The sequence below is a fragment of the Amphiura filiformis genome, chromosome 8, assembly GCF_039555335.1.
Source record: "Amphiura filiformis chromosome 8, Afil_fr2py, whole genome shotgun sequence".
In the NCBI taxonomy this organism is placed as follows: domain Eukaryota; kingdom Metazoa; phylum Echinodermata; class Ophiuroidea; order Amphilepidida; family Amphiuridae; genus Amphiura; species Amphiura filiformis.
Genome location: NC_092635.1, coordinates 69,995,519 through 70,010,944, shown reverse-complemented (window position 1 = coordinate 70,010,944; position 15,426 = coordinate 69,995,519). Strand labels below are relative to the sequence as shown.

The 15,426-nt window shown below is 35.5% G+C and overlaps 1 protein-coding gene across 3 annotated transcripts in view; it reads right to left on the bottom strand.

Moving 5' to 3' along the window:
• LOC140159400 (long-chain-fatty-acid--CoA ligase 1-like) overlaps positions 1-15,426 on the bottom strand; it is a 61,680-nt gene that overhangs the window by 14,044 nt on the left and 32,210 nt on the right. For 2 of the 3 annotated variants that reach the window (XM_072182861.1, XM_072182863.1), the window contains exons 5-10: positions 13,647-13,748; positions 12,966-13,065; positions 11,265-11,470; positions 10,526-10,577; positions 8,581-8,654; positions 3,282-3,359 (exon numbers count right to left, since the gene is read on the bottom strand). In XM_072182861.1, the coding sequence (XP_072038962.1) occupies positions 3,282-3,359; positions 8,581-8,654; positions 10,526-10,577; positions 11,265-11,470; positions 12,966-13,065; positions 13,647-13,748 (612 nt within the window). Of the gene's footprint in view, positions 1-3,099; positions 3,178-3,281; positions 3,360-8,580; positions 8,655-10,525; positions 10,578-11,264; positions 11,471-12,965; positions 13,066-13,646; positions 13,749-15,426 lie in introns of all 3 variants that reach the window. The other variant, XM_072182862.1, reaches the window with a different exon arrangement.

The window sequence follows — 15,426 nt, the reverse complement described above, 5'->3', positions numbered from 1 at the left end:
GTGATTGGATGCAGACAACACCTTGTAGCATTGTTTGATTGCCCAACATAGAATTAACAGGAATACACTACAGTTATCAATAAGGTCCTTTTGCACTTGCTGATGCAAACATGTTTATTGCATGGAGAACCAAACCATGCCATGGTCATGTGACGCTTCATGGTTTGCTCAACGAATGAGGTACCAATACCGCATGACACGATTCAATTAGCCAAATTCACTTCTGGATTTATGCATTAGATGTGCTACATCAGCAAAACGTGCAAATGAACTTTGATATAGGTTATGCGATGCAAAACACATTTCTTACACACACATCATAACTAAAGTATGTTCAAGAGCTTGTAAAGATTTTAAAAATCCATTTCGGAACATGCAACGATTGCTTTTCTCTCTCTCTCTCACTCAAGCAGAATACAGTCATAGCAAATTATCAAAATTTATCATAACTCCATCAAAAAATAAATGCCAAGTAATCTGAATAATGTACTTGATGATTTATCTTTTTTTATGGATTGTTCATAGAAATTATGCATCAACATTTCGACTGCTCAGTGCCAGAAGAAGGTAAGTGCAATAGCTGCCCTGTGAACATTTGGCAATTTATGGTATATTGTACTCATCTACACATGGCAGCTATTGCACTTACCCACTTCTGGCACTGAGCAGTTGATTTACAAAATACAACATGACACAATCCCATTGAGAAAGCCCTCTCTACAATAGCTGTATGTACACATAAACTGCTCAAATAAAGAAAGTCCACAGTCATGCAACCTGTCCTATACCAAAACCTGATCTTGTTATGAAAATTTGATTGATACGGTTGTGTGGAGAATCTTGTTAGCTCAAATTTGCTACCAAATTTGCTGCCAAACACCTCAAAAGTGACAAAGACTGATACCAGTTTATGGCATTTGGTGCATTTTCAAAAGTTGCAAATCAAAACGATACACACAGTCGAAATTGCTTAGCGTGGCAATGTGGTCAAGCTTGCTTGCCCATGATGAACTCATGTCGACTATCCCAAGTGCGCGCTTTATTCAATTGTTAATTTAAAACACATGGATTGCTACAGTGTTTTACTGATGAATACTAGGGCATGATGCGATCGATATGACCTAATGGTTGTTTCGGGCTATGTCAATGATCGTGCTGTGCCATTCACCTCTACAGGTCCGTGTGATCCATTTTTAATTTGCAACTTTTGAAAATGCACCACATTTCATATACTGGTATCAATCTCTGTGAATTTTTGGTGACAAATTTGGTATCAAATTGCAGCTTACAAGATTCTGCACACAACTTTATCAATCAAATTGTCATAACAAGATCAGGTATTGGTGTAGGACGGGTTACATAAGTGCGGACTTTCTTTATTTGAGCAGTTTATTTTGACACCTGCCAGCTATTGCAGATAGGGTCTTCATGAACCAACCCCATAATTAACATGAATTTGCAGGCAATCTCTCAAAACCTATGATACATTGGATTATAAAACTTGGTATGAATCAAGGTGTTAGCCACAGACCCGTCCACCTGTCTTTGGACAGGTGATCTCAAAAGTAGACAGGTGGAAAATTTCTCAACCTGTCTTATGGACGGGCAGTTTGGGCCTCAAAAATGCAGAACACTTCCAATAAAAATCCTCAATTAGGTAAATGTATAATATCCTTTAAAAAGTCCCACATCCATGTTATTGGTTTGATATAGCCAGAAGAATAAACCAGTTGTTATGGTCCAAATGGGGCAGAAGAAAGTCAATTGTTGTAAATGCTTTCACATGAGATATAACTGCAAACAATGCCATAACTATGATATGACTAGAACACATACAGAATCAACATAAACAGTATTCTGTTGGTTTGACATTGGTAACCATGTTGCTTTTTACAGTTAAGGTTTTCATACAATGCATGACTTAAACCTGCCTCTGATTTCCATACAATGAATGCCTTAAACCTATCTCTGATTTATTCAAAGAACATAACAATTATGAATATTCAAACAATTATTTGATGATGGAGAATGATTTGAACTCATTAAATGGGCAAAGAAACAATGCTACGTATTAAAAAATGATACCCGATTCCGATTTCTGGTCCTATACTGCATGGTGTGTATTTTCCACACTGTTTTATTTAAATTTCATGTAAGCTCCTGGTATTGACTTGTTTTGGAACAGCAATCTATGGGTGGTTCTCACTTTTTGTATTGACAGCCAATATCAGTTTCAAAATCTGTACCTAAATCTACACCCCTGATAAATTTGGTAACTAATTTTGCATTTTCTCAAAAATAACTACACACTAGTAACAAGGTATGTATATTATAGGGGCAAGGAATCCAATTACTTCACTGAAATTTCAGTGATTCACTGAAATTTCAGTGATTCAAGACAAGTGGTTCATTATATATGTTAAGAAATGAGGTACATTCTAGCGGTACCTCTTTTCTTATCATAAATAACGTACCACTTGTCTTGAGTCACTGAAATTCCAGTGTAGTAACTGGATTCCTTGCCCCTATAATATACAAAACTTTTGTTTGTTACCAGTGTGTTATTATTTTTTGAGAAAAATGCAAAATTAGTCACAAATTTATCAAGGGGTGTAGTACTACCTTAAGACCAATTAAATATTGAAATGTTCAGAAACATGATAAAATGGGTAAGTTATTGTGCATAACTGTTTACTAGTACTTACTACATAAAAAGAATGAAGTTGAAATTGAGTGATTTTGAATTTTGAATCAAAGATTGGTCAGGTTTGATTAACAATTGTGTCAGAAATAATCCAATACAAACTAGTATCGACCTGTCACTACTAACTAGAACCAAAAGAATAAAAGATTTGTGCCAAGTGCTGGGAACAACCTCCACCTTCTGACAGGTAGTGTAGGGTACCGTTTAAGCCACCACTGTAGCCAATTGAAACTTGTTGCTGCACTATCTTCACACAGTATAACACCAACATATCTACAATCAGGTATCATCCCTACAAGGTGACAAAACAATGCATTCACAAAGCCTTCACAATGCCTTCACAAATTCACAATGCATTCACAATGCCTGAAACAAAAACTCGCATTCCGCCTTACCTGCATACACCTCTCAAATACATGAGCCAATGGAAGATATGACGCATGTACATCCTTTATAGAGATATTAAGTGCCGGCTAGGGCAAACAATTGGGGGAAAACAATACCACACAAAGTGTCAATTACTATATCATTATTACTGTGCAAGTAGCTAATATAGCTCCACACATACAACACATACCTGCACGTTTCTCTCAAACACATGGGCGAGTGGGAGATATGAAATGTGAGTATCCGCTGGAGTGAATTCATGGGTATCCTTTAAATGATGCAGATAATATAAAACAATAGCATGGTTAACTTTTGTCTTAACTACGTATCAATACCTGTACATTCCTTTCGAATGCATGAGCTAGAGGCAGATAGGAAACATGAGTGTCCTGTGTTGTTAGTGGGTAAATTTCCTTCAGAATAGAAAAAGAAACCAGCACCATAAAGCATGCTTTAGCTGTAGGTTAAATTTCCTCAGCACCTCCTGATATGAGGTATTCCAGTTGAAATACATACACCCTCTGTGGATGACATGAACTTAATATCCCACACAGAGAGTGTAGATTTAAAATGGAGTCACCCGTACAGGTAACCCCATTTGAAATTCACACTCCCTGTGTGCAGGGTCTTTGCTAGGATTTGACAAGTACCCATCATTTTCACCAAAACTGCCTGTCCAAATTTGACTCTGTAAATATAAAACAGAACTCTGTCCCTTCTGGGGGTTCAGTCACTTCAAATAGCTATTGCCTTGATTTTTTAATCTAGTCTTATTTTGAGTTCACAAAACTTATTCAATCATTATTTTTAGACTTGAGCAAATGTCACAGGCATTAATTTTGCCTATCCCATGAGCATACTACTTGTCCAAAATGACAGGTGGATAAGTGCCTAGGTAACACCCTGCCTGTGTGAAAGACTAAGGTCATGTCTTCTACAACCAATATATGGATTATAACTGGAATAGCCCATTATTCCTGTACAGAAATTAAAACTGAAATAAAAAATGGTTAAGCAATCTGGGGATATCCTGTACTACTACTGCTAGTAGAAAGCCACCTAATTTCGCGGGTGATGGATACAGCTCCACACAACATTACTTCTTTCACAGTGCTGGTAGACAGGCAGACTAGTTTTGCTAGCGGCTGATGTAGCTCTACCAAACACATACCTGCATGCATCTCTCAAAGCAATGGGCAAGTGGAAGATATGAAAGATGCGTATCTTCTGCCACAAAGTCATGAATTTCCTTCAAATGATACAGATAATACAAAAATATAATGTGGTCACCCTAACTACGTATTTATACCTGCTTTTCCTGAATACTAATCTGAAGCCAAACTATCTTTATTTTTATCCTGACTCTTTCCAAAAGTTTTGAGATATTTTCTTAAATATCAATAGCTATTTCAAGAATCATTGAACCAATACTAGGCTTGTTTGTACTCATTTTAATGCATTTTTCATGCCGATTCCAAATATGGTCATGAAAATTTACAATTCTGAAATGTTTGCATTTTGAATATTTTTTTAAACTTGTTGCCTGCCAAAGCCAAACTATCTTTATTTTTACTCTGACTCTTTCCAACTACAATCCTGACTCATTGGTCCTAATCCTACATTATATATTTTATTCTAAATACTGCAGAGCAGCAGAACTGGCACTCAAAATCTTGCCTGTCACAACAAAAATTAAAACACCTTAAAAAGCTGGAAAAGTTTGCTCTTTACTTGGGTGCACACAGTGTGCAGAGCTTTAAGCTTAAAATCAGACCTGGCTATGTCCACTTTGTATGTTACAAAGTTCACAATTTGGCATGTTCTATAGTTTCTGAAACCTAAGTGTTGATGTCCTATGTTTTAAAATGAACTCTCAAAGAATTGGAAGAAATACATTTTGGCTAGAATTTCTAATTTCCCAGAAAAATTCTAATTTTTTAACTCGCATTTCTATTTATTTTTTTTTAATGATAAAATCAGTTGTTTCCACAAAAATTTTGGGTACAAAAATATTTACAATCATTTGAGACAAAATGTCAACAATAAATACTATACGAACTGTTCACATCGTTCACTCTGAATACCGATCTTAACGGCTCTGCAAACGAAATAGCGGCACAATCTCTGGAAAAAATTTACTGCTAGATTTCATATCGGTATAGCAGATAAAAGATCATCAGTAAATATTGGAGTTTCCTCCTTACTTAAAGCAATCATGTGTGATTTGCATAAAGAATAGATTCTTATTTAAATGTTTGTTTTCACTGATTACATTATCACCTTTTAATTTTGAGACAAACAAATGAGGTATAACGAAGAAAATTGCGATTCATTCCAACGCATACAATGCGTGTACTACGCTCGCCGATCGTATTACATGTAACTGCACCGCGAGCATCGCGCTCGACGTGTGTACATATAAGCTGACATCCACGGTACATGTTAGCAAGTACTCGATCGTTGAACTCTGAATAAAAGCGGGTCGACCAGGTTTTAATACAAAAAGTTAAATTTTACTGTTATTAAAGCACTTCAGGCTTAGTCTTTTACGTGGTATTTTAGTATACCATTGGGCATTATAATTATGCAAAAAGTAGAAATCCGAGTAAAATTGATGGCGTCGCTGTGAACTTCAACTTGTGAAGCAAATCACACATTATGGCTTTAAGGTAATGTTTTAATGTTGGATAAAATAGCGGTAAATTAGTGGTACACATCAACATTTGGGGTGCTCACGGCGCACCATGTGATCATGATTTTTCAGAAGCTTTAAAGGGTTTGAATTATTTAGCATATTTTTCAGGGTTATGGTTTTGTTAGCATAGATTACGGGTTAAGGAAGTGACGGTTAGGATAGTTCGATTAGAACTACGTTTTCTTAAGGCATGTAACTTGGGTGGCGTTCTTGCTAAATAAAAAGTCCCTATGAATAAAACAGGATTGCAAAATCGGACATAGCCAGTTTAAAAAAGCTTTTTAGCCAAAAGGTCCTGAGACAAACCTTTTTTGCCTTTTTTTTGCTTTTTTTGCCTTAGTATTACTATATGCATCACGGAAATGACAGGATAATATAAAAAACATAAATCAATTAATTAAATACTACAGGGTGTCTCGGAAAGTACTGAACTGTCTTCTCATATCTGACAATCGGAATCCCTAAACCAAACAGGAATGAATAATATGCAATTTGGTAATGAGATAGCATTCATTATTATCTACTTTTTGAATTTTTCATATTTGAATACCTAGTTTTGGATCCACTTTATGGAGCAATCATGATCTATACCAGATCATCAAGCAGTGTGTATTATTCAATGCATGTTCAAATGATTTATTGTAGAATAGATTTAAAACTCAGATGTAATTTATTACTATTCAGATCAGTTTGGTTCAGGCATTAAAATCTGACAATACTTTCATAGACACCCTGTACAACAATAATTGTGACACAATCTGATTCACTCAGGCCAAAGTCAGAAATTTTGAAAATTGAGTTATTACTATTACTAACTTGCTCAGTACCTAATGCAAGCATCAATTTGAAGCTTTAACCTATCCACCTTAAGCCTCGACATATTATCCACATCCATTATGTCAAGGCTTGAGGTGGGTAGGGGGTAGGTTCAAGCTTCTAATTGATGCTTGCATAAGCGTACCGATGTTGAAATCCCTGGCATACTTGGTTACAAAGTTAAGAACTTTTTGTTTTGTATATATCCATTTTCAAAATATTTTGTATTGCTATTTGCTTCTTTATTTTTGCCTGCATCTCAGTTTCATTATTGCCAACTTTTGTTGATTTTGAGTGGGTCAGTTTGTGTCACAATTAAGGATATGAGTAAATCTTCTTGTTACATTTGAAATATAAAATGCTAAAATATTTTCAACTGTTATTATATATTTCTGTATATTACTCAATTCTTTTAGTATAAATTAAAACAAGTAATTATCTGACAGCAATTGCGACAGCACTCAAAATACACAGGGGCTAAAGATGATTTCCCACGAAAATGCCAAAATAGCCCTCAAAAATTATATTACGGGGCGATTTTTAATAAAAAGTAGCCCTGAAAGGAAACTATTTTGAAGCTTGTGGCTCAAAGTAAATGGGGATTTAGGGCATCTAGCCCAAAAAATCCTGAAAGTAGCCCCTAAATGTTAAATTACAAGGCCAATTTTTTTTTAAAGTATCCCCCAAAATTAAAAAAGTATTTTGAGGCCTGAATTGCAAATTGCTGAAATTTTCACACTTTCACACCCATCTGTTTTTGCTCTTCAGCACAAAGATTTCCCTACCTGCTAGGATGGGCAAACTTAAGAATGTCTAGATAAAATCAGTCAATAAACATTTAACACATATATCCTTCTCTCATATTCTTTTTAGCTCAAGGATCAATTTTCATTAAGTGATTGAAAAAAAAACCCAAAAAATCAAAACCAGAATCAAAAACAGAAACAGACAATTTCAAAGAATTATTTTTGAGGCTCGGGCAAACCTTCCTACTTGATCCGGATCAATTTCATAAAAGAGAGGAATTGTACCTTCAGTTTTGTCTGAAAATATATATATATATATATATAATATATAGTTAATCAAAACAGCTGAAGATAGTGCTCGATACTATTAGATAGTAGAGCGTGTAATAAAATACATAAAACAACGTAATTATGTTATAACAGCATGATTTATTACTCGGAGTTTCACGCCTAAAACGGCGATCATCAGATAAATAGCTGAACACTGAACTGTAACTCCAAAACAAAACAAAAAAAATGATCGCCGTTTTAGGCGTGAAACTCCGAGTAATAAATCATGCTGTTATAACATAATTACGTTGTTTTATGTATTTTATATATATATATATATATAAACAAATGAAAAAAGGCCACAGATGAATAAAGAAGCAGACAGCCATGCAGCAAAGGTGCAGGCACAATCCATTATGGCATTCAATGGGCTATTTAAAATCAACGTACCACCTGTGCAAGATGCAAACATAATTCCATAAATTAAGTTCAATCCAGCAGGAAATTTGTTTAAAGAATATCTAGTTAGATTTGACACAATTTGCCCTGAAATTAGACAATTTTGTTTTTTAGAGTTCCAAAAATGGCTGGATCTGGATATTCATTCAATTGTTGAATTTGGTTGGTGTTCCAAAATATTCCCAAGTGGAGGTGTGGATTTCAATAGGATTAGCCTCATCATTCCATGAAGCGCAAGGAACATAATTGCTACAATCTTTCTGCATTTCTCACTGTGCATCCTTTAAAAGCCCAAAACAGAGTATAAAAACTGCAGGGGAGACACAACACTGTGCATAATTTGGTAGGCACAAGTGATAACACAGCACTTATGAGGAATATGCATGGAATGTGTCTCCATAAAAACCATAGCAATTATGCAAATTTGCTGCTTCTCTTTCTTTATTCATCTGTGACAAAAAAAACCCATTCAATGGATCACATAACATGGTAATAATACATACAGAAGCAATGGTGTGAACAGCAGCTATCTGTGCTATGAATGCTCTGTGGGTCAGTTTGCCTCCTTTTGGTACACCTGTTGACAAAATATACATAGAAATTGAAATTATTATCTTCCTGCAAAAATACTTATTATTAAAGTAGAGACACAAAGTGATGGCTCTTTTGAGGTGTTTCATGGTCCAGGGGAGTATTTCAATAACACTGGGCTATTATGTATGTGTATAATCTATCTTCATATGATGCGCTTGGACAAATCACAGTGTGCAAATTTGAATAATAGACAGTACAGGTAATAGAATAATAGGATATAGCAAGTTTGAAATTAGAAATTAGAGTTAGGGTAAGGAGTGTGGGTGGGGGGGCGATGGGTACTATTCCAACATATTCCAAGATGTGTTTCTTGCTTGAAAATGTCCATATTTCAAGCACAAACATATTACAGGTTCTAGACCAAATATTGAATTATTCAGTATGTTCAGCCAAATTTAGTGCTGGTTGGGTGGGCTTCAATTAAGGGTTAAGTGCCGGTCATTAGCACTGGGTGCTAGCTGTGACCGACCAGCCCAGTGACAATTCCTGCTTGCTTGTGAACTCAAATTGGGCTATATGTATTCTATTTGAAATTCACACCCATTGGCAACTTCCACAGGTGGGTGTGAATTTCAAATAGAATACATATATACAGTCGGTAGAATAAAGTCGATCAAAAGGTTCTTATGACTGATCCAATAAATTGCACTTACTGTGATGTTTCAATAACCACTGTTATCTTTGTCAGCACTGAATGAAGACTGCTATTAAGAACTCAATAGGTGATTCGATGACCATTTCTCAGCAGCAGTCTTCATTCAGTGTTGACAACAATAACAGAGCGATTATCAAAATGTACACAGTACGTGCAATTTATTGGATCAGAAATAAGAACCTTTTGATTTACTTGGAAGTTGTCACTGTTATCTCAATCCAGGTGGATTATACTGTGTGCTTTTTGTGTTAAAATCCAGCTGAAAACAGTGTTAAGCTGGATTTATACTCAATCACTGAGCGAATGTGATGCACCGCTTTTGGAAAGTGATTGGCAATTGCCGGATTTTGCGATGCATCGTTAGTCGCTTTTGCATTTATACTAATCACAGCGATCGCGAGTGCGGACGACAATTAAAATATTCAAAAGGCCACAAATTTACAATTTTAGAACATTAATTCACTGATGTCGATAATTATTGCATTGAATTAATTTATCTCCAAAAGTTAATGATTGAGAAATGTACATTAATTAGCAAAATAATAAAATCCAGTTGGCAGGAAATGATTGGTTAATGCATTTATGTGATAAGCGAGTTTAAATTTCTTCAATTCGCAAAAGTGACATCGTTTTTGCCACAGCGATTGGTATCGATTGATCAGTTCGACACTATGAAAACAAAATTAAACACTGAGCATTCCTGTGAATTTTCTGCTTTTCTGCAAAAACAATCGAATATAAATTCAGCTTTAGTGTTGAAATCTACTTGATATTACTTAGAGCTTACTTTAGGATATTTGTTTGGAATTTGAAAATCATTGTAATTTTTGTAAGTTTTTGGATGAAAATTAATCAGAATCAGAATCAGATCAGGATTCATTCCAGATCAGGCTACTGAATTTGTTCGGAACTCCCAAATCATTCTCAAGGGGAGTGGTTTTCAAATGGAATAACCCATATACCGTAAAACCTCATCTATAAGCATATATAGTGTTTTGATGAAAGCTTAATTAATACGAAACAAGCGTAAATACCAATACAATATATTGGTCTTATAATAATACTTGTTTGTATTATGCTTGAATCTGTAACTTATTTGCTCAAACTCCATAATGGCGCTTGGAATAATTTAGCTTTCATCAGAAGCATTCTATATGCTTGTAGACGAGGTTTTACGGTATGTCTATTTTTGTACTCACCTGTTGTGCCACTTGTGAAACAGATTGTACACAGATCGTCTGGCTTTGGAAGCTACAACAAAAAAATGCAAAATGTGACATATTATTTTGAGAATTTTCACACTGGATGGAGCATACATACACTATGGACCACAATGGTCTCATCCCAATGCCATAGTTCAATAACCTCAATTAAACAATCAGAGAGCAAAATTTGACCTCAAGTTGCGGAGTATGAGTTCGTGTACCCAAATTTCCAAAGGTCATTCAATGAATGTGCAACTGTATTGGGGTTAAAGAAATGTGCCCTGATGAGCATGTTGTGGATCCTAGTGATATGAATCGTATGTCTATAGTTTGTCTGACCTTGAGAATGATAGCAACAGTAAGTCTATGTATGTGACAGAGTGTTACCATTGTGTCACCTTTACATGCAAGCATACTATGCTGTGATTCTGTGAATGGTGCACATGTTTCAAGGTAACACTACCCAAAACATGCAATGACATTTACTCTATACCAATCATGAGTTGAGAACAATAACAGTACACTCTTTTCAAGATACAGACATTTTTTGTACCATTCCATTTTCTTCCGTTGTTAAGCTAAAAGTATGTTTAAAATATCTAAATCTCGCTTGTTTGTTTATTTATTTTTATTTGTCCTATTATGTAGTCCATTTCACTGCTACATCTTTAGTCAACCAACAATGCTGACCTCCATAGAACAGGGTATATACCATGATCTTAAGGATACATACCACTAGATCTGTTGGATTTTCCTTGCCCAGCTCCAGAAGTCCCTCAAAGGAGATGATCTCTACTTTCCCATCTTCACAGAGCTTCCTGTCTTCATCACTTGGTGTACCAATCAAGATGATCAATCGCAGTGTTGGCATCTCACTCCTGTGCTTCAGTAATCCTTGCACTTTTGACATGTTATCACATACGATCGTGGTCATATCAGCTGAAAGAAGCAAACAAATTGAATCACTAGTACACATAGATCTACAATCATGGGAAAGTCTTGGAACACTTTTATGTCTACAGCGGACAAACTGCCCACAGGAGTGTGTGACCATTCGGAGGATGTACAGCAAACATGAGTCTCATTTCGGCCTTTTGGGTATTATCAATTAACTTTTTCGAGGTAAATTTTGGTATATGAATGGGTAAGTTTTGCAATATTTTTGAAAAATATCACAAATTTGCCTCATTTTATCCACAATTTTCAAATTTAACAAAAAATTCTGAAAATTCTAAATTTGTTTGAAATTTCACAAAAAAATTTTTATGTTTAGGTATACTAATGGGTCCGAATTGGTATTATAATGATGGATTCACTTCCCGATTTCCATAAGGCAATTCTCTACCAAAACAAAACTTGTGTAGTTACTGTCAGGAATAGAGTTATGGATAATGCTATGGTTATTAAGCTAAGGATTACAGTTATGTGTCATATGGAAATCATAGATAGAATCAAATTCTGATGTTTGGATCTAGCTTTCAATTACAGGTACATGTAAACACTTTGATCGTTATTTTTTTCCCGTTATTTATTCAGGAAATTCAATGTTATTTGAAGTCATTGACTGAAAAGAGACTCTGATTCCACAAGACAGACTATAAAACCAAAATAGTACCTTGCTTCATGGCATAGTTCAATAATCTTCATCCAATCTTAATAGCTCGCAGGTTGTTGGGTATGAGTTTTTGTACCCAATATATTAAGAGGTCATTCTATGAATGTATACTCATATAGGGGTTAAAGAACTGTGCCTTAACATATTGCAATGTCTCAAAATCCAAGTGACTCTTATTTACCTTTGTTGCTATCACAACTGATACCAAAATCTCAGACAATGTCATCTATAATTAATTGTGTACTATGAACTTTTTACATTGTGTAACGTTTGTAAGCATGTGTAAATAAGCATGAACTTGAACTTGACCATACTGTTTGTGAGTGAATGATACACATGGTAAATAAGAAATGTTTACTCTTATTTTCAGGACTCCTTTTTTATATGGCCATTGTACGTATGATTTGACATTGTACGTAAGTTTGAAGACGGTTAATCCATATCCTAAACCAATAGGCTTACCCCCCCCCCTTTGAAAAGAAGTATATCTCCCTACACTTCTCATCTCAAAAGAAAACAAAACAAATGTGCAGGTTCATTTTCACTAAGGCCAAACTCACTCATGCTTCTCTTGTAAGACCTTCACTGGCTTTCAGTTGCTCAACACATCCAAGTTTACACATATGAAACACTCAACAACCTGTCCCTTCTTCATACTCAGAAAGCTTCTTCTTACTCCTACAGTTCTTTTATTGCTAAATACCTCCATGTTCCCAAGACTTGCCTATGTTATCAGTTCTTGGTTCAGACTCCCTACCCAGAGATATACATGTATGGGTTTGAATTTGTAAAGAAACTTTAGGGATATCCTGTACTTACTCAGTTTGACAGTGTGTACCATAGCTTCTTCTCCCAATGTGTCATAGAGTGGCACTGCCACCATAGAATAACTCTGACATCCATAATCTGATATGGTCCACTGAAAACAATTAAGCAATTATAAGAATTCAGAAAAATAAGTAGTAAAATTGATATTGTGCTTTGCGTAATATCTGTAATAAACGCTCCCCTCTAATAAACGCCCTGCTCCAATTTTTCTGTGAAAAATTGACCAAAATGTAAACATTTCCATAGTGCTATATCGTGGAAGTAAGCTTAAAACTTGCATCAGTCATGTCAGTCTTGTCAGTGATGATTGCTAAATTGCATGGACAAAACCTATATGACTCAAAGTGTCATCCATTTTATTGGTAGAATTTCACCAGATACTTGCTTGATGATGCACTTACGGGTGTAATTTTGTTGTATTTACCACAAAATGTCATTTTCCACTTTATTTCTGTGGGCACCGCTATGGTAGTAGTATCAGTATAGTTGTAATCCCTCCTTCCTACAGGAGCACAATCGGGAAATTTATCCTGATTTTAAAGTCTTTTTCACTGACAATTCACCTTCAATAAACACCCCCAGACAATACGATAGATGTTTTCATTTGCTGGTTGTTACACCTAGGTGAATAATTGTTTGTTTACTTGTCATATTCCCTTTAAGATGACTTACCTCAGGTCTATTCTGTGAATAGATACCAATGTTGGTTGTGTTGACTGCCTCACATCCTTTGAATATCAGACCAGCACCAAACTGTACAGCTTTGGCATTCACCTAAATGAGAAATAACACAAACTAATTAAAGTGTGTTGAAGGGATATTTTTTATACCATCAGAAATCTAGGAGTACATAATATTTGTGTGTATAACCTTTCTTGCCCATTTTCTTGGTCATTTCACAAAGACATCTTGTCATTTTTGTCTGTCTACAGTATTGGAGAGCACAGTGGCCGAGCGGAACGAGCTCAGACTCAAAATCGGAAGGTTGCGGGTTCGAGCCCCGGCGACACCATCGTGTTGTGCCCTTGAGTAAGGCACTTTATCTCGATTACTCCTCTCCACCCAGGTGTATAAATGGGTACCGGCATTCTTAAATGTTGAGAAGGTAACAGACTAGCTGTGGAGGAGGTGTAGCGATCCCCCTATAGCAACATTAAATGGAGGAGTCTGGCCAATGAAAGAGAGATGGGCACTCCGATCACTGCTTAAACAGGATCGTCTCCTTTACCTTTTACAGTATCAACAGCCAACAGTATCAGCAGCCGATGGCCATAATATTTTTATTTGTGATATCTTTATAAATGTAAAAGTATTGCCTTCACATCAGCCCACTCAGAGATTATCCTAGTATCAAGACATGGGATAAAGCTGTCTAACTCCTCAATGAAGTCTTGACAATTATAGTAGGCATGTCCACTAAAAATTGAAGTACTTTTAAATTGATTCAGACCTAACTTATTGGCTGGGAATTGATGAAAGAAACATTTTGGCGTTTAAATAATCTTAATCGGACGTTTCATTCCAGAGATATGGCCTTTCGAGTGTCACAGTTTTATATAGGGCTGCTAGAACATGTTAAAAAGTTAAAGTCCAAAAAGGAATACTAACAGAAAGTGCAACTTAAGGTACTTTTTCTTAATGTATTTATTAACTAGCGTTATCTGGAACATTATATTTGCTTATAACAACATGAAAATAAGATCATCCTGAAAATTTAATCGATTTTGTTGACATACAACAAAAATATAAGACCTCAAAACCGATGGTTTGTTTGGTGAAACCGCAAGCATGATCATAGATGGCCGCCATGGAAAATATCTCCATAGAGGAGATGAACAATAAGTGCATTATTTCAAATGAATAGCGGTAGTCTTAAACATTGTTCAATCTTTTAAGGTCAGCACATTTTATCTTCAAAAATTAGTATATTTCATCATGGCATAAGTTTGGTAACATTAATCACTACCAATTTTGAGAAATTTGCTCCAACTCAAAGGTTATCTTTACTACATTGAGCAATACACTGTGTGTGCATGGAAGCCATGATGGATAGCATATGAAATGGACATGGTAGTGAGAAGTGCAGGGAAGTAAAAGATTTGAGATGGGCCATGTAGGCTTAAACATTCTTAAATTTCTTAACATCCTGCACATTTTGTCTTCAAAAATAGTTAAATTTTATGAGTATGTAAGTTTGCTTGTCTGATTCATTCCAAATTCGGAGATAATTGTGTTTGAACACCTGATGCACGGAATGGTGTCACTTCAACCTGTTGTAGTTCTCATCTCATTAAATTTTTCATTAAAAAAAGTTGATCTCTTCATGAAGGAAGGTCCTCTCTATTTACTGACCAAACAGGAAAAAGTTTGGTTAATGTTTTCTGGTGGAATCAGGAATTTCTTGAAACACCCTGATATAGGCCTACATTTGGATCAAAACAAGTATGTACGC